Source organism: Passer domesticus, chromosome Z, assembly GCF_036417665.1.
Source record: "Passer domesticus isolate bPasDom1 chromosome Z, bPasDom1.hap1, whole genome shotgun sequence".
Taxonomy (NCBI): Eukaryota; Metazoa; Chordata; class Aves; order Passeriformes; family Passeridae; genus Passer; species Passer domesticus.
Genome location: NC_087512.1, coordinates 1526375 through 1554272, shown reverse-complemented (window position 1 = coordinate 1554272; position 27898 = coordinate 1526375). Strand labels below are relative to the sequence as shown.

The following is a 27898-nucleotide window of genomic DNA, read 5'->3' as shown; positions in this document are numbered from 1 at the left end:
TTTCCCTACTGCCAGAGCATCTTCTCCCTCTCAAGTCAGGGCCTCAAAGGACACAGCTGAGCACCAGAGATGTCCAAACTCCCTCAGGGATCACCTCCTCCCAGAGCCAATGTTTGCTCCGGAGAGCAGGGCTTTGTGGGAAATTCCCTGCCTTGCCCATCATCAGTGGAAGTGTCTTGATTCCAGAGTGATGCCCATTCCCTGCACACCTCACTTTGTCCCGCTGTTTTAAGCAAAGATGGGCTTGAAACTGAGCCTCAGACAATTGGATTCAAGAACATTTAGAATTCAGATCAGACCTTGGGCAGGAATTGGTGGCTGGGAGGGTGGGCAGGCCCTGGCCCAGGGTGCCCAGAGCAGCTGTGGCTGCCCCTGGATCCTGGAAGTGCCAAAGGCCAGGCTGGATGGGGCTGGGAGCAGCCTGGGACAGTGGAAGGTGTCCCTGCCCATGGCAAGGGGTGAATTGAGAGGGTCTTTAATGTCCCTTCCAACCCAAAACACTGTGCTTCTCTGATCATCACCCTTGATGAAGCAGACATCATTAAACACTCATGGAAACACAGTTAAATGCGTTTCAGTACATATTTTATTCTCAAATGGCCTGAATTAAAATGTGTGAGAGAGTAAATGCAGCTCTTTGACCAAAACCTCTGCAATATGTGCAGACTTTTCAAGCAGAAAATAAGTGTGCTGCGTTGTTCTTGCATTTAAAACACCCTCAGCAGACATGTAGCTCGTGCACAAAATTCACTGTTTTGTCACACTGATCCCAGGCCAGGTCTTCAACTGGAAAAAACATTCCTGGTCGTGCTTGTGTAGGGCTGGAGATTTTCACTCTGACTGGGGGTCTGATATCCTCTGTCTGGAAGGGAAACCCACTGTGCACTTGTGGCTGATGCTTATCTCACTGGTAATGCTGTTCCTGGAATTCCAGGGTCCTCCTTATCTTCAGCAGAACCAACTGTATCCTCAGAGATAATTGCAATAAATAGCACAAAATGCTTTCACATATCAAAATGTATTTGTGGGAAAAAAAAAAAAAAAAACAACAACATAATTTCAGAATGCATAAAGATGTGGTGTACTTGACCCATTTTCATTTAATGCCTGTCAAGGCTGCTCGCTGCCCAGCACAAATCTGGAGACTTCACTCTGAATTTTCACGGTATCCTGTGGGCTGGAACTGGACCAGTCCAGGGTTCCAAAACAATAGAGACCTCAGAGGAACCCCGAATTTCTGATGGGTGTTTACCTCTTTTTGGGAATGGGGTACTCAGAGATGGTTGGGAAGTTGGGAACCACTGGGCTGGTCCCTGTCAAATCCCCCGAGCTCCTTGTGGCCCTGTTGCAGCCTGGTGCTGGGAACAGCTGCCCTGACACACCCTTCCCTCACCTCTGCAAAGCCATGAAGAGCTGGCAGATGGCTGGAGGACAGCTATTGCATTCTGGAATAATGACAAGAAAAAAAGATACCATAATAAGCAACATTTACCCAAACAAGTGGTGTCTAATGAATCCTGAGTAATGACTTAATAATAAAGGTGGTCAACTCGCAATAGAGGGAGTCTGGAGGATGGTGTGTAAAGCTCTCAGAAAACCAAAAGATGGCCCAAAAAAGGAAGCTTGAAGGAGCTGGTGCTGTTTAGTCTATAGAATTAAAAAAAGATGAAGGGATATTGTAAATCATAAAACACGGCTGCCGAGGGAAAGGAAATAAACCCTTCATTATCACAAAAAAAAAAGGGCTGAGAAGTCATGGGCTTAACCCTGCAGGAAGGAAGATGCAGCCTGGGTGACAGACAGATGATAAAGGCCTGGGAAAAATTGCCTGAGAAAAAAATATAGCAATGCTGCACTTAAGATTTCTAAGAACAGGCTGGAAAAACACCGACTGCAGGTAGACATTTGAGGATGTCTGGATTTGCCCCTGGGATTAGCAGGGGCTTAGCTGATTTTAAGTGCTCTCTTCCAGCTCCATTTTCAATACATTCAGTTTACTTTGCTTCCTTGACTGGGTTGTGTTTTGAAGTTTAAAGAAATACCTCACTTTGGCATTTTTCTCAGAGCAGGGAAGATGTCTTCCCCTCCAACAAGGACAACAAATATCCAAAGGGGTGCAGTGAGCCTGGAGGAGGGATTGCTAACAGCAAAACCCAGGGATGAAGTAGACATTGCTCCAGATATTCAAGGTCTAGACAGGTATCCAGTGCTGGATAGGTGGGAGCTCAGTTCCTAAAATGTTACCTTCCAGAGAGATGTACCAGCCTTGAGGGGATTTGTTCCCACGAGATGCTGTGTGTCTGTTGATCCTGTTCCTGGCACAAAGAACAGCCTAAACACAATAAATCCTTTTGAAGTCCCTCATGCTAAATCTCCAAGAACAGATAAAATTATGGGAAAATGGCAATAAAACAAAAAGCAGGCAGCGCTTTGCACCCCAGAGCTTATTTACAGAGGAGGGATGTGGCATGGAGAAACACCACCAAAAAAAAAGCTGGGCCTGGAGAACCTCTGTTTGGGAAGATCCCAAAAATGAATGAGGTATTAAGGAGGGGTTACAAGAGGAGGGTGAGCAGGGAGTGGTTAGGAGGAATTTTAATTAACATCAACGTTTGCAGTGTTATTTAATAGAGTCCAAAAAAACATCTGAGAGCAATGAAAGCTGAAACCAGCATTTTCGGAGCAAACAGAGGCAAGTGTGGGGCTGGGGGAGCAGGGCTGCCTTCCTGGGGTTTGAGGGGCACCTGAAGAGGTGGGAGATTCTGGGGAGAGAAAAGAGGTTTTGGGAGGATTGCGGGGTGGAGAGAGCTGAGCATCCCTGGGGCGGGAGAGGCTGCTCACCTTGCAGGGACGTCCCAGGGGACATTTAGGGAGGCAGCAAACCAGCACCATCAGAAACTGAGGCTCTTTTGTGACCCAGAAACCCCCACGGAGGCGCTGGGGGACATTGAGGGGCTGCTGTAGGGATTAAAAGAAGCAGCCGAGCCCTGCACTCCCACAGGGATGGCGCGGAGTGGGAGAGCCTGGCCTCGCTGCAGGCACCCGGGACAGCCACAGAGCTGCAGCAGCAGCGGTGCAGGAGGGCACACAGTGCCGGGATCACCCACGGGAGCAGCTTCATCCCCCCGGACGGCTCCGAGGGCTCCGTGCCCGGGCGGGATGCGCAGCCCGGGCGGGGCTGCAGGGATGCGGGAGGGGCGGCTCAGCCCCGGCCCCTGCCCGAACTTGCCGATGGGGCTGTTGAGAGCGAGGACATAATTACAGTTTCAATCGCAGATTAATAAGAAGCGGGGTTTTTTTTCTTTTTGGTTTTTTTTTCTTTCTTTTTGGGTTTTTTTGGGGGGGTTTTTTTGTTTTTTTTTTGTTTGTTTGTTTTGGTGGTTTTTTTTGGTTTTTTTTTGTTTTTGTTTTTTAATGTTTTTTTTTGTTTTTTTCTTTTGTTTTTTGGTTGGTTTTTGTTTGGGTTTTTTGGGGTTTTTTTTGTTTGTTTTTTGTTTTTGTTTTTTTGTTGGTTTTTAGGTTTTTGGGTTTTTTTTCTTTTCTTTTTGGTTGTTTTTTGTTTGGGGTTTTTTTTGTTGGTTTTTTGGGGTTTTTTTTGCTTTTTTTGTTGTTGTTGTTGGTTTTTTAGGTTTTTGGGGGGGTTGGGTTTTTTTCTTTTGTTTTTTGGTTGGTTTTTGGTTTGTTTTTTTGTTGTTGGTTTTTTGGGGGGTTTTTTTGTTTGCTTTTGTTTTGTTTTGTTTTGTTTTTGGGGCGTTTTTTTTGGTTTTTTTGGGCTTTTTGTTTAGCAAGCGTTGAGGCATGCCTGAACTGGAAGGACATTTAAGCTCCCCGCTGGCTGGGAGCTGAGGGTGCCATGCCCTCTTTGATGTCTCCTGGCCTGGAGGTGCTGCAAACACCAGCACTGGTGTCCCAGCTGCAGCTCCCTCCCTGTGCTGTGCTCTCCTTCAGCTTTTGTCTCTAGACTTGCTCAGAAAAAGGAGTATAAATGCAGAATCCATCCTCAGCCTCTAAATTAAATTCTGCTGGTGGAGGAAAGTCACTCCTGATGCCACCAAAGGCACGACGGGGGCTGGTAATGGGGAGGAAAGGGAAACTGAGGCAGAAGCAGCTTTGCTGAGGCCATTCAGAGAGTTTCTGTGATGTGCCAAGCTCAGGGTGCAGGTGGAATGCTGCAGCAGCTGGGAGAGGTGGCAGAGTGAGGCCAGCATGGCCTGTGGACCACTGTGCCACTGTCAGATGAGAGAGAGGGAGGACATCCGTGGACCACATATCAAAATCCCAACTTCAAGTCCTGCTTTTAGGTTCTGGAACCTCAAAAATCCCTAGTGTTTTTAGACCCTGAGATACTGCTTAAAGCAAACCCATAGAGGGGCAGAAATTTGTTGCTTTGGGGAATGACGGATATGTAAGGAAATGTCTGTCTATTTCCACCACAACTTAACCAATTTTCCTCCTCTACTAGCACTCAGCCCCACATGGCTTACCTGGACTAGATGAATCTCTCTCATTATTCAGGTTTGGAGGCTTTAGTGCCTGATGGAGGAACTTTGGCACACCCCTGGGTATGTCAGACCTGGGGCTGCTCCCAGCAGGAGTACCAGGGCCAGCCAAGCCCTGCCAACCCAATCATAAAAAAAAAAAAAAAATCATCCACATCCTCAGCTGACTTAAAAGTCATGAAAACTCCTAATAACTTTTTTTTTTTTCCCTCATCTATCCAGGCTCAAGTCTTCATCCTGCACTTGTCAAATTTCTCCTGCATTTGGAGGACTGGAGAGTTGTGCTTTCCACTCTCTTACACTTACACGACTCCTGGAGCTCACAAATTGTACCCAGTTGGGAGACACCAAACAGAGCCCACGAGTGGGAGCCTTTCACGGAGCCTCAAAAAGCAGATGAGACTTTGTGACAGACATGTATAACCGAGATCTGCTGCTGCTCCTTGTGGTTTCCTGCGCTTCGTGTTGCCCAACTCCACTTTCAGGTTCCTTTTAGACATTCCTCAAGTTCTGTTTTACCATTTTCCGGTGCCCCTGAGGTTGTTTTGCTGGACTGTTCGTCTCCCCTGGAAGGGGATGGGTGTATTTGAGGCTGCTGAGCTCTGAACACCAGATTCACTCTGGCTCCATCTCCCTGGATTTCCCAAGCCACGAGCAGGTCTGTATCTGAGATCGGTTTCCTCTGACAAATCCGGTCCCTATCTAGGGATCTGCTTTCCTGCAACAAAAATATGCCCCAGGTGAGAAATTTGCCTCCTGAACTCAGTGTGACCTCCAAGAGCTGAAAGACTTTGGATTAGGAGTATTGAGCTTGACTATGCTGAAAATCAATCCAAACCCGGAGCCTCGCCGCTGCCAAGAGTGGTGATGCATCTCTGCAAAAAAAAGCCCCAAGAAAAGTTATTTTTGTAGTATACACACTAAAATGCCAGTGCTGTCCCAGTCCAGCAGGCTCTCTCAGGCTGGAGGCCTCCAGGGAATGATCCCAGTTGTGCATTGAGATCCCACTGTCCTTTCCTCCACGGGCAGCAGACAGAGCTGGCAGCTTCTCCAACTAGAGATGCTGCTGCATGGGCTTTTTTAATGCTTCAACTGCAGCCTTTTTTCCACAGAAATCACCCTAAAAGAAAAAAAGAGCCTGAAGGGTTAAAACTGCGCTGAAAGTTTTACGAGGCCAGGCTGCAGATGTTGTAGGCAGTGAGATGAAAGCAAAGCCCTCTGCCCGGTTGTGGAGGCTGTAAGCCCTGAGCAGCCCCTCTGATGGAGGCAATTCCCTGCCTCCAGCCCCTCTCCATGCTGTCTGCTGGCTGGAAGTGGTTCTGCTGCTGAGCCCACAAGCTGCACGAGGCCTCTCCATCCCACTGCTCGCTCTTGATCAATTATTAAAACCAGAAAATTCTCCAACCATGAAATTCATCCCAGCTTCCCCACGGCATGCTGGGCTGGAAGAACCAAACCGCAGGGCCTGAGCTTCCAGGGAAGAAGTGAATACCACTTCCAGCAGGGCATTTTGGGGTGCTGGGCCATATCCAGTGGTTTGGTTTTGTTTGTGCCAGTGTCCCCCAGTGGCTCCTGCAAAGGGGGAGAGCAACGTGCCCACCCAGTGCTCTGCAGGACCCCACCACCCAGCTCCCATCAGGAGGTTGTTTTCCCTTCTTCCACCTTCATCAGATCTTTATCTTTCACTGGACCCCTTTCACATCATCTTCTTTTTCTAGTTTCTTCCTGTCAGGCTTGGCTTACCTTGCTGTTGAGAGGCAAAACGGACCCATTTTCCACTGGAAATTTGCTATAAACTGAGCTAACAATCTTTGGTGGCTGTGGTGCTGGGGCCCAGTTGTGTCCTTTCTCTGGCTGAAGGCTGGAGCCAGAGCTGTCCTGTTCCTTTCCTTGCAGCATGCCTTGTGCAAAACAGATATCTTTGGGGTTAGAATGCGTTTTTTCCTATTTTAAGCATATTCATGCTGCTCATCTGGGCAGCTGCAGGGAACAACAAGAGACCCCCCTCAGCTCTGACACAACAACTCCCTGGAGGTCTTTGGTGGTTCAGCTCCAAACCCAGAGTACGGATATGCCTGAGAATAACTTACATATTTGCTACAGGGCAGAGGATATAAATACATCCATGGTAATGCCAGTCCTATGTATCGCCTCGACAGCAAAATTAGTACTTAGTTCCTTGCAATATGTGGGATTTTTTTTCCCTTTTTCCCATGCGTGTTGTAACCCTGGTAACCGACAGCACCCGCACCGACCACGTCTGACTCGCACTGCTTTGTTCCTGTCTGGTACAAAAAAAGGCTGCAAACACTTCACCACGCTGAAAGCTAGTGAAACCACCCAGATTTTACTCTCAGAGCTGATGTAAAACCCTGAGGGCCTCAGTCACCCTCCCCTCAGCCCTGACCCTGCTCAGATGCAAGGGACGGAGCCAAGAACCTGCCCAGAACATCAGGCACAGCCGAGCTCAAAGGGGCTCAACACTCCTGGCTGAAGGAGTTCAGAGCTCCCACACCCTCCCAGTGGTGCCTACAGACTGAGCTGTGTGTGGAGGGTGCAAGGGGACCCCTAACCTCTTCTTTCAGCCCAAATATGTAATATTGCAGATGGCACTGGGCACGCACAGGCTGGGGACAGGAACTCCAACACCCTCTGCACAGGGTGTCTTGACCACTGAAGGAGGGTTGTGCTCCTGCTCAGCACTGCTTTTCCTTGCTCTCCAGCCCAGTGAGCATCCCAAAAGCCCAGACACTAAAGCACTGTGCCCCAGCCAGAAAAACACATCCTTGCTCCCACCACAGGGTCCCTCGAGGAGGAGGATGAGTCACAGCACAGCTCGAGCTGTCTCTGCTGCAGGACAGATGCTCACTCAGGTCTTCTCCCTCCACACAGACTTTGCAATGTTTGGAAGTGGGAGCTCAATTCACTCTCAGGTTTCTGCCTCATTTTCAGACTTGAACCTTGCCACCAGGCTCAGGAGACATTTACAATCATGGAGCCCTCAAGGCTGGAAAAGACCTCCAAGGCCATCAAGTCCAGCCTCGTGTGCAGCTGACAGCCAGACCTACTGTGTGAGCATTGGAGCCTCTTGGCTTTCAGAAACCAGAGTGTCTGAAAAATAACCCAAGGGGATGGTCAAATTCACCACCAGGGGCAGTTTATGGTGGTGATCCAGTAGCAAGACAAGAGGAAGCATCCTGGGCTTTTCCACTCAAGCTGATGACAGGGACCTTGGCTGGCAAACATCACACAGCAGCGACTTCCCTGTCAACCACAACAGCCACCACAACCTTGCAAGCATTTTGGGGTTTTATTCATTTCATCTTTAAGCCACACAAAAATGTGTACAGTGAGTTGCTGGAGAGGCTGGGGGTGCTCCTCTGCCTCCTCTGTGCAAGGCTGAGCAGGGCTCCTGCCAAAGTCTGGTGGCACAGTGAGGTCACGGGGACAGACCTCCCCAGCCTTGAGCTGGCTCTTCAATTGGCTGTTCAGGGCCAGTCCTGGCTTCTCTGTCTGCCCCCCAGCACTTTCTCTCTCATGGCTGCTTGTTGCAAAAATACAGAAATATCTGGTCCAAAAAAGCCCTTGTGAGTCCATGCTACTGTACAAATAAATGGCATGGGAGTAGCTCCATCTTCACTTCTTGCTTCGAATATTTCTCACAATTGGCTGTCTCACCCCATTTTAATCTCCTCCCTCAAACCACCAGAGGTGTGCCCCCACCCTGGTATCTTCTTTCCAACATGTGCCAAATAAAACAAGTTGAATTTTCAAATGCACGTGGACAACGTAAAGAAAACGCTTGTATGGATGTGTCTTATTTATTCCTCTTAAGCCAATTTTTCTCCAGTTTGCCTCCACAAGGGCTTTCAGACCAGTGGATAGCTAGACAGACAGAGAGACAGACAGAGAGACAGACAGATAGATGGATAGATAGATAGATAGATAGATAGATAGATAGATAGATAGATTAGATAGTAGATAGATGATGATATATAAATAGATAATTATAGATAGAGAGATAGATAGATAGATAGGTAGATAGATAGATAGATAGATAGATAGATAGATATGGATAGATAGATAGATTAGATAGATAGATAGATTAGATAGATATGGATATATAGATAGATGGATAGATATATACATAGATATGGATAGATAGATTAGACAGATAGATAGATAGATAGATAGATAGATAGATAGATAGATAGATAGATAGATAGATAGATAGATGGATGGATAAATAGGTATGGATAGATAGATATGGATATATAGATAGATTAGATAGACAGATAGATAGACAGACAGATGCAGACAAATACCCAGCTGAGCTACCATTTGCAAGCTGAGGTAAAATCCACTGCGGTAACTTTACACCAGTGAAAACACCACCAGCACAAAGAATCAGCTTTTCCATGGATCTGAACTGCCTGGAGCAGGCAGCCCACACCCACCACACTGTCCTGAGGGCTGCATGAGCAGAAGGACCCATTCTCCCAGTGGGGAGGATGGGCAGTGATCCAGCTGCTGAGCATCACCTGGCACTGGGATCATGGCTCTGCTCCACCTGCAAATGGACAATGTGGAAAACCATGACCTGAATATGGTGGAATTTCATCACTGTCCCTTGCAGTACCTCAGCATCTGACACTTTGATAATATTTCAGGTGTGATTTAGGACAAAAATTGCATTGTTTGACCCTTTTTTGTTGCACTCTTCAATCACTGCTCTGCAACACTGGGGAAATAAAGGCCCCACTGTGCTGCAATTTAACATGTTGCAGTGCATTGTCAGAAGATTTAGGATTTATGGTTCTGGAGCCACGGTCCAAAGCAAAAATACAGTTAGCAAGAACAGGCTGATGTCAGTCATCCCAAATTTCCAGAGAAATTATTTTCTAAGAAGGAGAGGAGGCAGACATGTCCCGCCATCCGCTGGGAAATCTGGACTTCAGACTGTCTCAACCACCTCATGTCTGAGCCTCTTAAGCAGATGGGATTTCTCTAAGGTGATTTCCAAGGAGGAAAGAGTGGAATCCACGGATAAGCTGCACAAAGTATGATGACAGGTGAGGTCCCAGGGCCACCACTGCTCTGCTGGAAGATGTCCATGGAGCTAGGGTGTGCCTGAATTTAGGTGCTGGAGGCTTGAAGCAAGAAGGTCATCATGATGCTGTCCAAGACTGACTTGGACATCAACATTTTCATTTTGGAAGGAGCTGGCTTTGTCCCTGTACACAGCCCCTTCATCTGTGTTTCTGCTCAGACAGGTTTGTACCAGGTCAGCACTTTGCTTTGTGTGGCTGCAGTTTTTCCGAGCTCTGAAGATGGAATTACACCATTGGCAAACTGTTGACAAGGGGAAATTCTTCCCTGCTTAACCTCTGGTCTCTATTTTAACCTCCCACTCGCCCCCATCCCACATCCACCAGCCCCAGAGCTGAAGGAGTGAATGGGGACACATATGAACTGGTGCTCAGCATCCTTCTGTCATGTTCTTGTTTTTTCCTTGTTGAATGAGGGCTAAAATTAGCTCAGCAGGAGGTGAAGGCTGGAACACTTCAGCTAAAACTGTCATGGTATTGAAAAGCCAGAGTTTTGCTGATTATTTCTCAGCTTTCTTACTGTGAACAGCCTTGCCTGGCCTTTTATTTTGACAGATGAATGCAAGCAAAGATCTCATAGAATAAAGTGATCTCCCAGGCTTTTCAGATCATTCTCCAGATGATTTTAATATTTGACCTGGAAAGGCATGTCCAGCTGAAGGTCCAGCCAGCTCAGTGTGCCACAGCCATGGCCAGGGCAAATCACTCAGGGCGAGGTGTAAAGGGAGGCTGTGGAGGATACCTCAGACCCTCAATGCAGCCTGTAAATGACACAAGAGCCACCAGCACTGCACCCATCACAGGCACATCTCCACAGACAGGCTCTGGCTTCGCTGGGTCATTTTTCCTCTTTGCATTTTCACGGAAAAACAGAACAGTTTAAAGCTCATCCTGTTCCATGCCCTGTAATAGGCAGGGACACTTTTCACTATCCCAGGGCACTCCAAGCCCTGTCCAGACTGGCAAGGGATCCAGGGACAACCACAGCTGCTCTGGGCACCCTGGGCCAGGGCCTGCCCACCCTCCCAGCCACCAATTCCTGCCCAACATCCCAAAATGTGTGCCTGCCCTGTGGCAGTGCAGCCATGGCCTGTGTGCTGTCCCTGCAGGCTTGTCCCCAGTGCCTGGGCAGCTCTCCTGGAGCCCCTGCAGGCCCTGGCAGGGGCTCTCAGGTGTCCCTGCAGCCTTCTCTTGTGCAGGGGAGCAGCCCCAGCTGTGCCAGGCTGGCTCCAGAGCAGAGGGGCTCCAGCCCTTGGAGTATTTTTGTATTTTGGAAAGCTGCTGTGAAGTTTGTTTAGAGGTACAGCACTTTCATCCTTCACTTTCAGGATGAGCAGCTTTTTGTAACCTCTGTACCTTACAAGTGAAAGTCCTGGAAAACAGGAAGGTTAAATGGTTTGGTCAAATCTCACAGACTAATGTGCAGGGACAAAAATCAGATCTTAATTCAAGGGACAAAGCTCTCTGTGCTACAATTTGGTTCCAGGGCCTTAACCACCAGGATACAGTATGTACCTCATGGAACAAGGTGAAAACACTTGAGAACACCTCTGCAATGCAGAGTTCTGTGGTTGTCCATGTGGTTTAGTTGGTTCCATACCTCAGACTCAAAGCTAGTGTCTCATCTCTTCAGCAGCCCAGCTTGGAGGTGGGAGGACCACAAGTGAACGAAATATTCCCTATCTCTTGGTTAATCCAGAGTAAAACCCACCCAGCTGTGGGTGCCCCATCCCTGGAAATGATCCAGGCCAGGCTGGATGGGCTTGGAGCACCCTATTACAATGGAAGGTGTGCTTACCCATGACAGAGGTTTGGAACTAGTTTTAAGGTCCCTTGCAAACCAAATCAGTTCATGATTTTTTTCTGATTTTTGAGATTCTTAGACAGCTAGCTGCAACCCCAGCATGACCCTGTACCTGGTCATTTCCTAGATTTGGAGTGATCTTTCCAGCCCCAGGTTCCTGCTGCCCACAGAGACCTGCTCACACAGATCAATGCTACACAATTCCAGAGGAATAAGCAAAGGGTTTTGTGAGGCATTTGTCTGCTTCATCCTTCACCTGCAGTGCCTTTGATGGTGATCCTGGGGCTTCTGATGGAAGCCATCACTGCCAGCTTGGCCCACTGCACCACACAGGTGTCGTGTTGTTATTGGTTAGCTCACATTTGGTGGCTCAGAACAGAAGTGAGCCAAACTGTGGCACACATGAGATTGTTTGGGAGGACTCCTGTCCTCCTGGGTGTGTCTCAGTGCACATCAAGTGACACAAGATGGGTGTATCCATCCTGCTTCAGCTTTCCGTGCTGATTCCCACCTGAAGGGTGAGGAGAGGGCCTGCAAACTGAAACAGGCCCGCGATCAAAATCCCTTTTGGAGCTGGTTCATGTGTTCAGTGCCACGGATCCAGCTGAAGGCAGAGTCCATTTGGGGACACCTAAACTCTGTGTGCCAGTAAATCCCTCATGTCTGTGCTGAACAGAAGGCACAGCACGGAGCTGATGCTCACAGGGCCTGACCTGCCCACCCACCCCATGGAGGACAGCAGAGGCTGAGGTCACATTCCTGGGGTCCGTGCCCTTCGCTAGGGTGGGAGCTCACAAGCCCACCTGGACATTCTTCTTGTCAACATTCTTCAGTCTCCAGAACTCCAGTTTCCACCCAAGGTCCTGCTCCACAGAAGGCAGGAACAATTTATAGGGAATTGCCCCTGGCAGAGCTCATGTGTGAGGGGGATGTGGAGTAGGGAACGCCTAAAGGCAGCATGAGGGGGGCAAAAGGAACAACCACCTTTATTACCAGAGGCATGGGAGATGAAAAGAGTAGGAAATAGTCAAGGAAAACCCAAAGACTGGCTTCCTCCTGATATTTTCCTCCTCAGCTGCTGGCACAGGCCGCCTGTGTCCCAGCAGAGAGCACAGGCTAGGGCTGGTATTTGTGGGATAAATACTCACAGGGACAGGCTCAAACAGAGCTGTGTCCCCAGCACTGGGGGCTTTTCAGGCTGAAACTGGGAGAAACAGGAACAACAGCAAAAACAACCCAGTGGATTTTGGGCAGCCAGTCCCTCCAGCCTTGGGCTGACAGGTTGCATCCAAACTGGGCAGCCAAAAGCCACGGGCACCAAACCAGGCCAGGGCAGCCCAAGGCTGAGGACGATCCCACCCAGGTGTTACCCACCCCAGCTGAGGGTGTTCCCACCACTGACCCCACGCAGCACCCACTCAGAGCTGCACCTCTCCAGTCTCCCTCACCCACACCACCAAAAAAGCCACTCGGCACAGTTTGGGATCAAGTGTACATTTTTATTTTTTAATGGAACATAGACTCCTTTAGAAAAAGAAACATTCAGCTGGATGATAACACCCATAGAAAAAACACCAATCTTGTGTTCTCTTTTTTTTTTTTTTAATTTGGCATTTGTTATCTGCATTTATATTAAAGCAAAGTGCATCTTTCTTACTTTTTTCTCGTTTATACACATTGCACAATACATAAATAATGATGCTTATAAAACGTCTTTATATTTACAAGTAATAATATATTTATATATAACATAAAATACATTTTTTTCTTTAATAAATCTCAGGTTTTTTTAAGGAGTCCTTTCTTTTGTGTGGGTGTTTTTCCAAAGCACTACAATGCTAAAGTTCCAAGAAGAATGCTCTCTTGTTCAATTAAACCTTTATATTTAGAAAAATAGCTTATGTTAAGGTCTAAACATGCTCATTGAGCTAAGAACAGTGTAAAAGTATCATACTCGTGTATGAATTCAAGAAGAAATGAAAGCACAACTGCATTTCCAGATAAGATGGTACCTGGATAACCTGATCTAAGCAGGTTATGACACACCGACTGTTGTGAACACTTTTTCTCTTGTTTTCCCCACTTGTTTTTCTTTAGATTTAATTTTTTCTTTTTTTTTTAGGTTTAGAATTCTGTCACTTTGCGTCTCAGCTCAAATGATCAAGCCCGGGCCATGCCCGTGGAGTCCCTCCACTGTTGTTTTCTACCCTTACATCAATCCACGATCATAAAAAACATAGAAAAAGCAGTGGAACAATGAACACAGTGACAAGACATGAACCCAGCAACAAGAGAAACACAAAAGGTCGGTAAAAGACCTGTCTGGGAAGGTTTTGCACCATCCTTCGGCGGCAACGCGGGGTCAGCACTGCTGGGAAGGGGTCTCGGTGTCACCGTCACTGGGAAGGTGGTGCGTACAAAAATACAGTCATCTCCTTGTGTTGTCCAAGGGAAGGAGCTGTAACATAGAGCTAGTGGCTTTCAAATCCATCGATCCCCATTGGATAATCCTTTTTGAGAGGCGTGAAGTAATTATCTCGTGTGATCTATCCCCACTGCACCCTTCTCTCGCCCTTCTGAGAGTTATTGGTCATTCACACTTTTAAAAAATAGATATATTTATCAAAATACCCCAAAGGCAAAAACAACAAAAAAACAAACAACAACAACAACAACAACAACAAAAAAATCTTTCATAAGCTATTTCTCAAAACGAGGAAGGGTGCACAAAACAAAACAAAACAAAAAAAACCAACAACAAAAAAAAAGTCTGCATGAAAAGCAAGCACTCAGAAGGAAGTAATAGCAGCAAAGTAGTATAGATGTCATGAGTTCACTCTGTCTCGAGTCATCGGTTGTTGAAAATAACCTCCAACCAGCAGGGGCAACTGCTGATGAACTGTCTCGTGTAGCACTGGCCCCAGCCTTTCACAAAGCTGATCTGCACGGTAAATCCTGTCCATGGCTGCTGCGTGAACTCGTGGTCGTTGGGTCTCTGCAAGGTGTACGCCTTCTCGTAGTCAAAAGCCTTGATGGAAAACCCTGGGAACACTTTGTGAACCAGCAACGTCCTGGAGTCGGGGTTGTCCAGTGTGGCCGACTTGATGAAGATGGGGTAACTGCTGCGGTTGTACACCCACACGCCGTCCACTTCCTTGGTGAGCTGGATGCCGTAGCCGATCTTGCTGCGCACCTTCTGCACCAGCTGGCTTTTGTTGTCTGAGTTGAGCTGTCCGAGGCAGAAACCATTCCCCTGAGGTAGATCATAGAAGATATCCAGGGAGGGCTCTTGGACAGAGTACAGCCGACCCACACGTGTCTTCTCTTCCCAGTATGCCACCACACACCAGTGTGACCTATCCCCTGGCTCCTGAAGAACTTGAGAATCTGCAGAACAACAGGGGGGAAAGAAAAAGGAGAGATTTAGCACCAAGGGAATCAACACGAGCCAAAAGCAACGCAGAACCAACAGGACCTTGCCTGCCCACGTCTTCAAGATCCTCTCCACACATACATCAACATCCATCCACTATTTCCAAAAAAACATTTCCAGGTTTGAGGCACTCCTCTGTGGTTCCAGTGCCTAGCTCTGGCTGGATTTACAGGTCCTGAATGACACAGTCAGTGACAGTGACACAGCCACCCTCACCCAAACCAACACCAGTGCCAACAGGAGAGGTGAGATGCTTGTGCCACCAAACACGTGAACCCCCTGATTCTCAACTACTGAATAACAGATTTATTTCCATAAATGACAATGTACTGTGCACAGACACTGAAAACGATGAGGTGCTGCTAAGAAAACCACACTGAGAGCCACCCCATGGGACCAGAGGGGATGAGAACTTGACTGCTCTGGTGTGTGGGGCTTTCTCCTGCCTGCAGGGCCTGGGTGATGGACAGTATGAGATGCCACCCTAACCTATGGGAAGCACCAAAAGACAGAGGGAACCAAAAAAAATCTCACACAAGTTAACGAAATTTGCCTAAAAGCTGACAATAAAATTGTAGAAGTTCATTCGTGCAGCCCTTCTCTCAACTCCCTGGCCCGTAATTACCCCATGCAGCATGGCAATGATGTAGGAGGAAAAAGCAAGGCAGGAGGAGGGAAGAAATGTGAGAAAGCCCCTTTTCCTGACAGAGGATCCCAAGCAGCCTGGCGCTGCTCGGCGGGTAATTCCTTCCAGCCTCAGTAGGCATGTTAAGACCTGGGAACTATTCATCTCTATAATAGTATTTGAAAAAAAAAAAATCAAGCTGGGAATGCAAGCTAGTGAGCACTACCAAAATAATCCCCTGAACTATGAGAGAAACTACTGGAGCTGGGGTGGTGGGTGACCCAGCAACCAAAAGCTCTTCCTGCAGTCCCCCCACCCCACCCTTCCCCAGGGCAACATGCTGGCTGCCTGCTCTCTCTACTTTTTGCTATTAATAAACCCATTTTCCCAGTTTTCTTCCCATCTCGTTCAAGCCCTGTGCTGTGCTTTTAAGAGAGGAGAGACACAAAAAAAAAAAAAGAAAGAAAAAAAAGAAAAAAGAAAAAAAAAAAAGCCCAGCCACACACTTTTAATTTCCTCATTTCTATGCCAGCAAGGAAAATATTTCTCCAGTTGCTGGAGGCAGCTACTAAAAATGGGCCTGGCTGTGGATGTCTCAAAATAGAGACCCTCATTCCCAGGTTAAACCAGGGACAGGGGTTCTGGCCATGCTGGGGTGGTCCCTGGGACAGCATCTGCTGAGATGCACCCCAGTTTGTCCTTCCACTCCCTTTTTTGGTGCCTCACAAGACTCTGTTGTGGGTAATTTTATGTTCTGCTGAAACCTGGGGCTGAGGAGGGGCAGGGAGGGCAGTTTGGGTTACTTCCTCCCCACTAACACAGATTGGGTGCCATCCATGCAAAAGTGCATCCAGAGGGGCAAGAAACTCCTCCAGGATGGAGTTTCCACCACCTGCCTGGGAGAGAGAAGAATCTGGGAGGGTTGTTTCTGGATCCAGGGCAAGGATGCTCCTCAATCCAAAGGGGGATCTCTGTTGACCACCCACTACCTCTCTCCTCACTGTCAGCCTGCCAGTGATGTTCAGAGCCTTTTGGGTTTTGTTTTACAGCAGCTGGGGGAATTTTGGAGCCATTGGACCCCTGCTGAAATTCCTACAGGTTTTTATTGATTCGAACATAAAACCATCCCTTTCAGGAGGTGGCAGGGGTGGGAAAAAAGGACTTTTTCACCTGGTATTTGTGCTTGTATTAGTGAAGACCATGTAACAACTAGTTCACTACTGCTCACAGAGAGCTATTTAATTGCTAGAGCATTTATGGAAAAGAAAAAAACACAAACCTACCAATAATAATTTTTTTAAAAAAGAAGAAAAAATAGAAAATTGCCTTGGCGATGAATGAACGGACCTTTATGGAGGGCTGGAAGTTCATGAATGAATCCCACTAGGTTTCTGAATGACATGGGGTGACCAGACCTCAAGGACGAATCTTAGGTAATCCGGGATGTTTGAGTTTTTTTTAAGGAGCTGATGCCAGCACACAGTATAAATATGCCAGAGCCTCTTCCGTTTGCGGGCTTCAGCTGTTGACTGCATGTCTAGTCAAAAATCCATGAGAGTATAAGGGCTCAGCTGGGATAAACAGGCTCAGGCCTCCCTGCCAGCCACCACCAAAGCTGCTTTTTGCAGTTGTTGGGACCCCAGAGGAGCCTCCTTGCTCCCACCCCCTTCCCTGGTTCTGGCATCCGCCAGGAAAAGGGGTGGGAAAAGCCAGTGGCATCACTCCGACAGGAGAGGAGGTGGCAGGAGACAAGGAAAAAGTGACTCAAGAGATGCTTCCTACAGTGACAGACTTCTTTTTTTTTCCCCCAAAAAAGGCTTTTTTTGGTGGCAATAATCACGGATCTGTGCAAATGAAGCAAACAGAAGTATTATGCTCAAAAACACCCTGCTGGGTTCACCCCGCGCAACCTGGGGTCATGGCAGGCACCCACCATCCAACTCTGCCTGCTGTAGTCACACAAAAACCCAGATCCCAGGAAAACCCACAGCCACATCCTCCTCAACACATCCTCGTGTGCGTGTGACAGCCCATAGACGGCTGCAAACCCTTTGGGATGCCTGTTTTGAGTTAAAAGCATCGTTTTTACGAGCTCCTCGGTGCAAACACGTCCCTTTCTAAATGCCTGGAAAACTCCCAGCAAACTGGGAGCGTTCCCATGTCCCAGCAAACAATGATAATGTTTAATGCTATAAACATCTGTGCTATTATTTCGTTATTAAGGATCCCTCCATTTGCTGCTATCACTGGGTTATTAGGATTTTCCATGGTTTCCATTACAGCCTGCCTTGAGGCTCCAGCAGCCTCCCCCCGGCGCGTTGTGCAAGCTCATTGTGAAAAAATAATAGTATAGAAACAACTGAAAATAAAGTGAGTCTGCCCTCAGGAATCTGGGGAATTAGTTGTATTGATCACTGTAGTCACAGGGAGCAGCCATCCACATTAGCCCCTCACAGAGGGAAGAAATCAAGGCAATACCCCAAAGCCCCTGGGGAAACACCTTTTGTCATTTTGGTGCAGATGGTTCATCCCCAGTGATGCCCCAGCACAACCATGTTACACCATATCCCATCCCCACTGGGAAACTCTTTGTTTTCCCCCATATTTTTTACACCTTCCTGGATTTTCCTGAGGGGCTGCCCCAGTTTTGCCAATGCATCCATTGTCCTCTATAAAAGCCTCACGCCAGCTAAATCCCAACTCACCAATCAGCACAAGAGGCTGTGAGGGTCCCCACCACTTGCCTTGACCTCCACAACCACCAAGTCCTGCCTGAGCTTTCTCAAGAAAAGCCCAAAGTCAGGATTTCTGCACAATGGGGAGAAATGCTGTCTGAGGGCTCAGGGCATGATCCTGCTCCTGCTGAAAATGCTTCCAAATCCATGCAGAAATCCAGCAGGATGGGATACCAAAGCAATAACCCCACAAAAAACTGACAGCTGGAGAAACAACAGTGGGTATGGGACATTCACACCACAGAAACACACAAATTTGTCAAGTCCCACACTTGGTTCTTCCGAGCTACGGCAGAAGGAGTCACATCTCCCCTTGCTTGGAAGTGGCAGGAAATTTCTGGTGTGGCTTTTCTCTCCATCACATGGTGAGTTTTAATTTGATGAAAGCATGTCATCCATACTTTTCCTTTCCAAGCTCCAGCAGTTTTATTAGGAGCCTGGGAGGAAAAAGTTCTCTATTTTTAATTCACAGAGAACCAAAGCATTTTAGAAAAATTGAATTTAAAAAACAATAATAATAAACTAAAACAATGCAGCTCCTGTCCTGGGCCTGTTTTAGATCTGTGTTGTCCTTCAGATCTCAGCCTTGTCCCAATGCCAGGTTCATGAATGTAAAGGGGAGCTAGGCTGGGGATATTTGAGTTTTGTTTTGGTTTTTTTAGCTAAAGGTATTCCTGTAGCCAACCAACCTTGAAAGAAAAGAGCAGGTTTAGCATACACTGAGCTATCTGACCCACCAGCTCCCAGCTGACCACATCAAGGGCTGTCAAAATTATCACCAGTATCTCAAAGCCAAAAATAGGAATAAAATGGCCTTTACTGATGAGGATTTTAAATGCCTGTAATTGGATCTTTCATCAATGACATCAGGTTTAGAGGCAAATCAAACTATCCAAATGTAGAAGTATTCAGAACTATGTACACTTTTTGTAATATATGTACATATACACCTATTTTTCCAAAAAGCAGTTTTGGTCCTGGGCATCTTCTCATGTTCTTCCTAAAGTTCTCACCATCTCACGCCCTCCTCTCCCTTATTCTTTGGTCTGGATTTCCCATCAAGCATCAACCCTGGCACAATATTCACCATGGTAGTATTTACCCTGAACTGCTAACAAAAGTATCCTCATTTTCAGAAAGGGTTTTGTGGCTGGAAGGGACCTTAAAGACCCTCTTGTTCCCCCCCTGCCAAGGGCAGGGACACCTCCCACTGTCCCAGGCTGCTCCGAGCCCCATCCAGCCTGGCCTTGGGCACTGCCAGGGATCCAGGGGCAGCCACAGCTGCTCTGGGCACCCTGGGCCAGGGCCTGCCCACCCTCCCAGCCACCAATTCCTGCCCAACATCCCAAAATGTGTGCCTGCCCTGTGGCAGTGCAGCCATGGCCTGTGTGCTGTCCCTGCAGGCCTTGTCCCCAGTGCCTGGGCAGCTCTCCTGGAGCCCCTGCAGGCCCTGGCAGGGGCTCTCAGGTGTCCCTGCAGCCTTCTCTTGTGCAGGGGAGCAGCCCCAGCTGTGCCAGGCTGGCTCCAGAGCAGAGGGGCTCCAGCCCTGGCAGCACCTCCGTGCCTCCTCTGCACTGGCTGCAGCAGCTCCACGTCCTTGTGCTGCTGGGAGACTCAAAGACCTGGAGAGAGCCCTGCCTGGCTTTCCAGGAGACAGCTTTCTGCTGGAAAACAAGCGCCATGGGCGCTGCCAAGGAGCAGATGAACACACTCAGCCCTTCCTCCTTTATCCACCAGCACACACGGAGGGCATTTGTGCTTAAAAAAAAATTGTCTGGACTGGTGTCAGCACAACGTGTCTGGCTGGGGCCAGACCAAGCTCAGCACGTCTCGCGCCCGATAATCTCCCCTGGCTGACCTTAAGTGGCATTTGTGTGTCCAGGACAGTGCATGACCCTCATCTTCTCCTACTCTTGGGCGTGCAAGAGATGGAGACACAAAACCCAGAGGGTTCCAAGGGGTTTTAAATGCTCTTCTGGAGGGTTCTCAGGACTCCTTCAGTTGCAGTTTTGCCCCTCCTGTTACTGGCAAGTGCTGGTTTTGTAGGATCTCTGGAAAAACAACCCCCTGACCCCTCACTTGAGAAGTGAAAGGTATTACATCAAGATGAGGAGAACACAGAGCACAGTGTGCTCATCATAACAAAGAAAAATGGGCACCCAAAAAGGTAATCCCACTTTCTTTCTAGTCTCTCAAGTGACTTACAGGGTGGAAGAAGAGAACAATACAAAAAAAAAAAAAAAAAAACAAAAAAACCCAAACCAGCCAAATAGATAAACAAACAGACAAACAAAACAAAGAATACCTAAAAGCCAGATTTCCAGGTACATTCGGCAGAAGGGGGAAAAAAGTTCAAATTAGAGGATAAATCCACATTAAAGAATACAACCTGCTGCAGAAAAGGTGCTTTGTGCCTTTAACAAAGTTTGTGGGCAGCATGGAGACCCCACCCACAGCAGTGTTTGCCCCAAACCTTTTGCACCTCCCAGCACACAAGGGCTCGACAGCTTCCCCTCCACCAGGAGCCCCTGCTTTTGATGGCTGGGACAGTTCCTGAAAGCCTAATTTCAAGCTTGGTCCTGTGCTCAGCTCCTGTTGCTTGCAGAAGAAATAAAACCCTCACCTTGTGCAGGGATGGCACCGCCCTGGGGGCCCTTGGGGTCCCTCCACCTCCCCAGCAGAAGAGCCCCAAGAGCTGAGACAGTTCATCACATCAACACCTACTTAGGGAGCCTTTAATCTGCGGATTATTGACATGATAGACCATAACATCTCTTCAGGAGCCATTACAGCCCATCGTGTCAGTAGGTACTTATGCAGTCCTTAATCCATGGATTGACAGGCCAGACCATAAATTTGTGTCTATGTCTAATTAGACGGCTCTTATTGCTCAGCATACATGGTAGTCATGCAGGCTAAAGAGCCTTAAGATTACTTTTTTAATTTATTAGCAAGTTGTCCAATCAATCATTCAAATGGCTCCTTGTTCCTTGCAAAATCAGTCAACCTTGCACGAAAATAAATGTTAAGTTTCACCGCAAGATTTCAATTTGCTGATGCTTACTAAGATTGAGTCTGATGAGGTCAAGCAGGATAAAATATGGCAGAAGCCATCAGGGGAAGGAGTCTCATATTTCCCCATTTTTCTTGGGCTTTGGTTCAGGTTTGTATTAACTGTGACCTGAAAGTTTGGGAGGGCTTTGCTCAGTCCCCAGGTGACCCAGCCAAAAACTGCCATCACCTTCCCCAGAGCTGGGAACCCCCCTTGTGAAATCAGGAAAAAAATGAGGTCAGGTGAGATGGTGGGTAGAGATGACTCACCCCTGACATCCCCTCAGGTTCCACCCCAGCTTGGTGGTGCCCTGAGTCAGCCTCCCCCCAGCCTGCAACCCAGCCCTGACCTTTTCAAGACCTATTCAGCAAGAACATAAAAGTGAGAAAGAAGGGAAGAAAGAAGGGAAGAAGGGAAGAAGGGAAGAAGGGAAGAAAGGAAGAAAGGAAGAAAGGAAGAAAGGAAGAAAGGAAGAAAGGAAGAAAGGAAGAAAGGAAGAAAGGAAGAAAGAAAGAAAGGAAGAAAGAAAGAAAGAAAGAAAGAAAGAAAGAAAGAAAGAAAGAAAGAAAGAAAGAAAGAAAGAAAGAAAGAAAGAAAGAAAGAAAGAAAGAAAGAAAGAAAGAAAGAAAGAAAGAAAGAAAGAAAGAAAGAAAGAAAGAAAGAAAGAAAAAGAAAGAAAGAACAGAAAGAAGCCCTGCAAGCATGTTGTTGCAGACTAACAGAGGCTCAAGAGCAAACATCACCATGGCAGATGGCAAGGATGGACCAGGAGTAATGTCCAAAAATATTAAAAAATATATTAAAAATATATTTTAAAAATGGGGTGATGCATGTCCCCTGCATTCATAGGATGGCAGAGAAAGAACCTGAGTGAAACTGCCGAGTTCATGGAGTCCACCAAACCAGAAATTTGATTCATAAACATCCTATTAGTCACTGCTACTGTCTAATTACGGTGATTAATCAATTACCATGGCTAAAAACGACTCTAGGAGAGAAGAACCCTTTTCTTGTGACCATTCTCCTTAAAAGCCAAAGCAAGGCTGGAGCTACAAGGTGGTGGGGCAGGGGGGGAAAATATGCAGGCACACACCAAAAATGCCTGTCTGCCTGTCTCCAGTGGTTAGAGGAGCCAGCTGACTCCAGTTTCCTCCGTACCAGGCTTCAGGCCTCATCAGCCATGCAAATTATAGAGTACCGTGCTGTCTGAAGGCCGAATTTCGACTCAGCTCAGAGAAAAGCCTTAGAGGAAGGGTGGGGATGAAGAAGCCAGCCAAATCCATTCATAATATTTACAGTAAATGGGCCTCTTTGCTGTTGTTTAGTATACAGTCAGCCTAATTATTTTTGAAGTTTTAATTTAAAGAACCTTCTTTATCTGCCTCTCCTTCTGCACCCCTCAAAGGTGTGGGAAAACTTTTCCCTTGTTTCAAAAAAGCAGTAGGACGGGAATCCCTTCCCCAAGCTCCAACTCGACAGCTGGGTGGGACAAAGGGATGCTGCAAGAGGTGAGACCCTTCCAGAGCGGCCCTGCCAACAAAATCCACGGCGTTTTTAAGACTCCCAGGCCATCCAAAGAGCCACAGGGGCATGCAGATCCACGTGGAAACCCCCTAGAAATCCTGTTTGTGCTGCATGTGTTGCTGTTCTGTGCTGGTGGGGGCTTGCTGGCTCAGGGGGTGGTGTAGGTGCTCCACTGCCCTGTGCACTCTCCAGCCTTCTCCCCTTCCTCGAGGCAACCCGAAATAATCTCACTTTTGCAACAAACCAGCCAAGAGACCTGTCTGGAAAACACAGCCCAGCTCCCATGAGATGCTGCCCTGGGAGCTCCAGGTGACTCAGGGCTGGTACCAGCCCCAGCTCCCAGAGAGGAGCAGCCACCTCCATGCCTTCAGCCTCAGCCACCAGGACACACCTCTTCCCCACCCAAACCCAACCCAGATCTCAACCAGAAACCTTCTGAGAAAGAGAAACCAGCACACAAAGGGCTCCTGACTTACTGCAATGCAAATCAGACCCGAGCAGGAGCTTGCCAAGAATCTCTCTCCCGGCTTGGGCTGTGCTGGAGGCTGCTGGGGCAGCATCCTGCCCATCACCCTTCTGGGATAAGTCACACCTCAGATGCTGAGGCCACCAGAGCCCACTGGGCCGTGCCAGCCATGGGGTGACAGCCCCCCTCAGTGCAGCCACCCAGCTGGGGTTTAAAGGATGACCTTAAAAATCTCTTGCAATTAAAAAAAGGCTTCACTGTTGCAAGGCAGAAAAGGTTATCCAGCACCCAGGGGTGCCCTGGGCAGGGCAGGGATGCAGCCCCCCGGGAAAGCCACAGCTCTCCAACATGTAGCCATGTGGGTTACACGTTAAAAACCTTGTTAAGACCTTAATAAAAACTGAAGTAGAGCAGTCTAGGGTTTCCAAATGGATACCTAATACACAGACGCATATTAGGATTTTTTCCTCCCCCTAACTGCATTACACAGACACACATACACATACACAACACAGCATCACTGATGTTCTTATTCCAGTACTGAAAAAAACCCAACCCTCTCCCTGCAGCACACTGACCCAGAATTCTCCCCTAAAGACTGAAAACAGACATCAATATATGTCTCTCCCCACACCAAAAAAAATAAAAAAGCCCACTTCTCCCAGCAACTTTTCCCAGAGCAGCATCTCCCTCACAGGGATGTAAACCCATGGAAAAAGCAGAGTAGGAACAAAAGTCCTTTTCACGTTCGTCGTGCCCTGCTCCGTAACAATTATGAAAACTGTTTAGCTGGGCTGGCATTTGGAGCATTTACTGCATTCCTGCCAATAAATTCCAGTCCCGGATCCGATGGAAAAGGCTCCCTCCCTCCCCTTTCCCCTCCCTCCCTTGCCTTCATTCCTCCTGGCTTTCTTTACAACCTAATACCCTGTCGACGCGGGGCCAGGGCCTACTTAGGGGGAAAAAAAAACACCCAGCGCCAGACTGGAGACAGCAGGCAGACTGAAAAAGTTAATCATTACTTCTGTCTGCCTTCATAATCTAATCACGCCTATTCCTAAGAGCAGGCGGCGGAGCAGGCCGTACATGGAATATACACACCCCAGGGTCACCGCCCAGGGATGGACAGACGGACACACGGACAGCGCCAGCCCCGGCCCGGGCAGGGGGCAATCAAGGGATGGACAGACAGGATGGATGGCGTTGGGAAGGAGTTCACAAGCCCGGCCATGCACACACACCCCTCCCCTCGCCTCTCACTTTGCTCTGGATTAATAACGCGCAGCAATTATAGAGAATATTATATTCATTAAGTAATTAACCCTCCCGGCGCTCCGGCGGAGCTGGCACCCCCTTCTCGCAGACAGAGGCCAGCAGAGGTTTGCCCCGGGCTATAAAACGGGGCAGGTCGGCAGCACACAGGTTAAAAAAAAAGCCCCAAAACTCCTCATGGCTCATCTCAGCCCACTTCTGGTGGCAGCAGCAGAGCCACATCCCAAGAGGGGACCTGCTGTGACCAGGGTGGCATCACCAACTCCCAGCAGCATCCTCCCACAAAACTCTGGGGGTTTGGGGTGTCACCAGCACCCAGCAGCATCCTCCAATGGGTACAAAAGTCAGGGGGTTTGGGGTGTCACCAGCACCCAGCAGCATCCTCCAATGGGTACAAAACTCAGGGGGTTTGGGGTGTCATCAGCACCCAGCGGCATCCTCCCACAGGGACAAAGCCCATGGGAACTGGGCATCACCGGGATGCAGCAGCATCCTCCCATGGGGCTGAAACCCAAGGGATTTGGGCATCACTAAAACCCAGGAGCATCCTCACACAGGGATAAAGCCCAGGGAATCTGGGGCTTGGCAAGCCCAGCGCCACACCAGCTTCTCCAGAAAATAACTGCAGAGCAACTCTCAGGTGAGCCAAGGCTTCTTGCTCTTGACACCCAGGATACATTTTCCATGCTTGGCTGTGACAAAGAAGAGTAAAACTACAGGCCTCTGCTTATGATTTATGGGTTTGTTCCTTATCATGAGCTAAAAAGTCTCAGACTGGCTTCCAAAGAAAATGAATTCATCAGTTCAAATGCAGTGATGTAACTTCAGGCTCCCAGCTCCTTTTCCAAATAAAACTCCTGTTACTTGATTCCTGCTCAAAGAGTGATTTTATGGAGTTATTGACTCCATCCGCTCTGCCTGGGAAGGTGCTGCCGGAGCCCAGCCACGAGGTCACTGACAGCCTCATCCCATGGCTTAGTTTTTTGACTATTTTGCCATTTTCCCTGCTTTTCTACTCAAAACCTCACCTTGCACACCAATGTGCAGACGCTCAGCTCCTCAGGGATTATTTTGCATTGCCCACTATGGAGGGGGCTCCTCCTCAGCAGTGACACCTGGTAATTTTTATCACCCATAAATTTGACCCACAGCCTTCCATCACCCAAAATCACAGGATCCACAGCCAACCTCTCCACTTGCAAAAGTGACAGATGCCTGAATTTCCACCACCTTCCTAACAGCCACAAAGTCACCTCTTACTGATGAAGTTCTGACTTCTATGAAAAAATTCTCTTTAACCTATGTAAGTATTACATAGAATTCTATACAAATATGGAATATATTCAGTATACAATGAATATATTGAATATATTCAACTTATATATCTATAGAATATATACATTATATGTTGACTATCTTACATAATTATATATATAATATACTGAATGAGTTATCTCCATACATATTCAACCTATACATAGAGATTGAATAGATTTTGCTCAATTTAACTGTTTATAGTCTCACTTACTACATAAAATATACTGAATAAGTTATCTCCATACATATTCAACCTATACATAGAGATTGAATAGATTTTGCTCAATTTAAACCGTTTACAGTCTCACTTATTACGTACATCTGCAGGATACATCTTTGCAACTAGAGTTAAGAGCCCCAGCAGTGCTGAATTATTCCTTTAATGACAAAATCTGCCTTTCCACATTCTCAGGGAAAGTCACACAGGAGCCAGGACTTCACCCCAAGGCTGGCTCACCAAAATCCAGCACCCCAAGAAGGATCCCACTTGGTGGTTGAGGGAGGAGGAGGAAGGACCAGGTCACCACACACCGGGAGCATCACCCAGAGCACCACCAGGACCTCCTGCAGCCAGCCCTCGGTGCTTCAGCACTGCCAGCACAACCCAACCAGGGAGGCTGAGGCCAGAAGGTTTTTTATGTAGTGAGGTTAAAAGGGTAGAGAAGGGCTGAGCCAGCTCTTACAGGGTGGTTTTTTTTTTTTGGTTTGTTTTTTTTTTTTTTTCCCTTGCAAGTTAAAACCAAGATAATGACACTGGGTGGGGACCAATTTGATGGGCTGAGCAGCCAAACCAAAATTAGTCTCCCGGCCAAGAGCTTCCTAGGCCTCACAGTTTGGGGAAGGAAGCTGAGAAAAAGCATGAAAATAAAATAAAAAAAATTCCTCGGGAAGCTGGACCGTCGTGCTCAAGCAAAGGTGACCCTGCTAGTCAAATATTTTTCAACATAATAAAAATAAAATCAAGTACTGGAGCAGCCTCCCTTGGAAAAGCAAGGCCTATGAGATGGTGGTTTTTCCCTCCTTTTTTCTCTTTTTCTTTCTTTTCCCTCCCCTGGCACTTTCTTTCCTTTCACTAATAACTATGTTTTCTTGCATTTTTTTTTCTTGGCTCTTTCCTCATAAAAGACTGATGTAATTTCCTGTCTTGTCCCAATGTTTCCTGTTAATTAACAGGGTGAAAGTTATCATCATGCATTTAAATGGCAACCCAAAAGAAGGGAGGGGAAAAAAAAACAGGGGAAAAATGAAAAAGAAAAGAAAAAAAGAAATGAGAGCTTGCTGTCCATTAGCGAGCGCCACATCACATCCCCAGCAGCACAAAATACCCTGGAAAAAGCTTTTTGGAACTGATGACTTGAGCCCATGGGCAAAGACCCCCCGAAGGGTGGCAGCAGGTCTGTGCACAGGGGATCCAAGTCCCCACCCTCCCCTGGATGGGGATGGAAAATCCCTGCAATGCTTGCCCATAAAAGCTCTTTTCTTGCATTAAGAAGGAAAATAAAATAAGAAGAAGGGAAACAAGGAGATGGAAAACAGGAAGAAGAAAGAAAACAAGTAGAAGAAGAAAAAAGTAAAGGAGGAAAACGCAAAAAGGAGAAGAAAGAGAAGAAGGAGAAAATTAAGGAGAAAAAGAAGAAAGAGGAGAAAAAGAAGAAGGGAAAGAAGGAGAAGAAGAAGGAGAAAAAGAAGGAGAAGAAGGAGAAAAATAAGAACAATAAGAAGGAAGAAAAGGAGAAAAAGAAGGAAAACAAAAGTTAAAGAGGAAAAATGAGACAAGAAAATTGAAGGAAAAATTTTTAAAAAAGGGAAATAAAGCAAAATAACTTGCAGAGAAAGAGGCAGACAGCAACACCCAAGATGTTGCATTTATTAAAAGAAGTTGAAGAATAGAGGAAGGGAAAAAAAAAAAAAAAAAAAAAAAGAAAAAACCCAGGGGCTAATCCAAAGACAGCAGGCGGAAATCCTGCGAGCCGCCGAGCTCCTTCCCTTGCCCGCCCTCAGCCCCGTGCAGGATCAGCTCCTCTGTGCCCTCTGTTCCTCAACAGCAGCCGTGACGCAGCCGG

The 27898-nt window shown here is 47.4% G+C and overlaps 1 protein-coding gene and 2 long non-coding RNA genes across 8 annotated transcripts in view; 1 reads left to right on the top strand and 2 right to left on the bottom strand.

The window, feature by feature from the left end:
• Positions 1-568: 568 nt before the first annotated feature.
• Positions 569-12726, bottom strand: LOC135291329 (uncharacterized). Of its 2 annotated transcripts, XR_010354131.1 has the most exons (3): positions 12215-12726; positions 1253-1445; positions 569-1001 (listed from the first exon to the last, which is right to left on the bottom strand). It is a non-coding gene; the product is annotated as an uncharacterized LOC135291329 (long non-coding RNA). The 2 variants fall into 2 exon arrangements; XR_010354130.1 differs by having other exon boundaries at positions 569-1445.
• LOC135291327 (uncharacterized) lies at positions 12132-17001 on the top strand. The gene is made up of 2 exons (XR_010354124.1): positions 12132-12271; positions 13534-17001. It is a non-coding gene; the product is annotated as an uncharacterized LOC135291327 (long non-coding RNA).
• SMAD7 (SMAD family member 7) overlaps positions 12890-27898 on the bottom strand; it is a 37352-nt gene continuing 22343 nt past the window's right edge. For all 5 annotated transcript variants that reach the window (XM_064405429.1, XM_064405430.1, XM_064405427.1 and 2 more), the window contains one exon: positions 12890-14798. In XM_064405429.1, the coding sequence (XP_064261499.1) occupies positions 14260-14798 (539 nt within the window). In that variant the 3' untranslated portion in view covers positions 12890-14259. The remainder of the gene's footprint in view (positions 14799-27898) is intronic.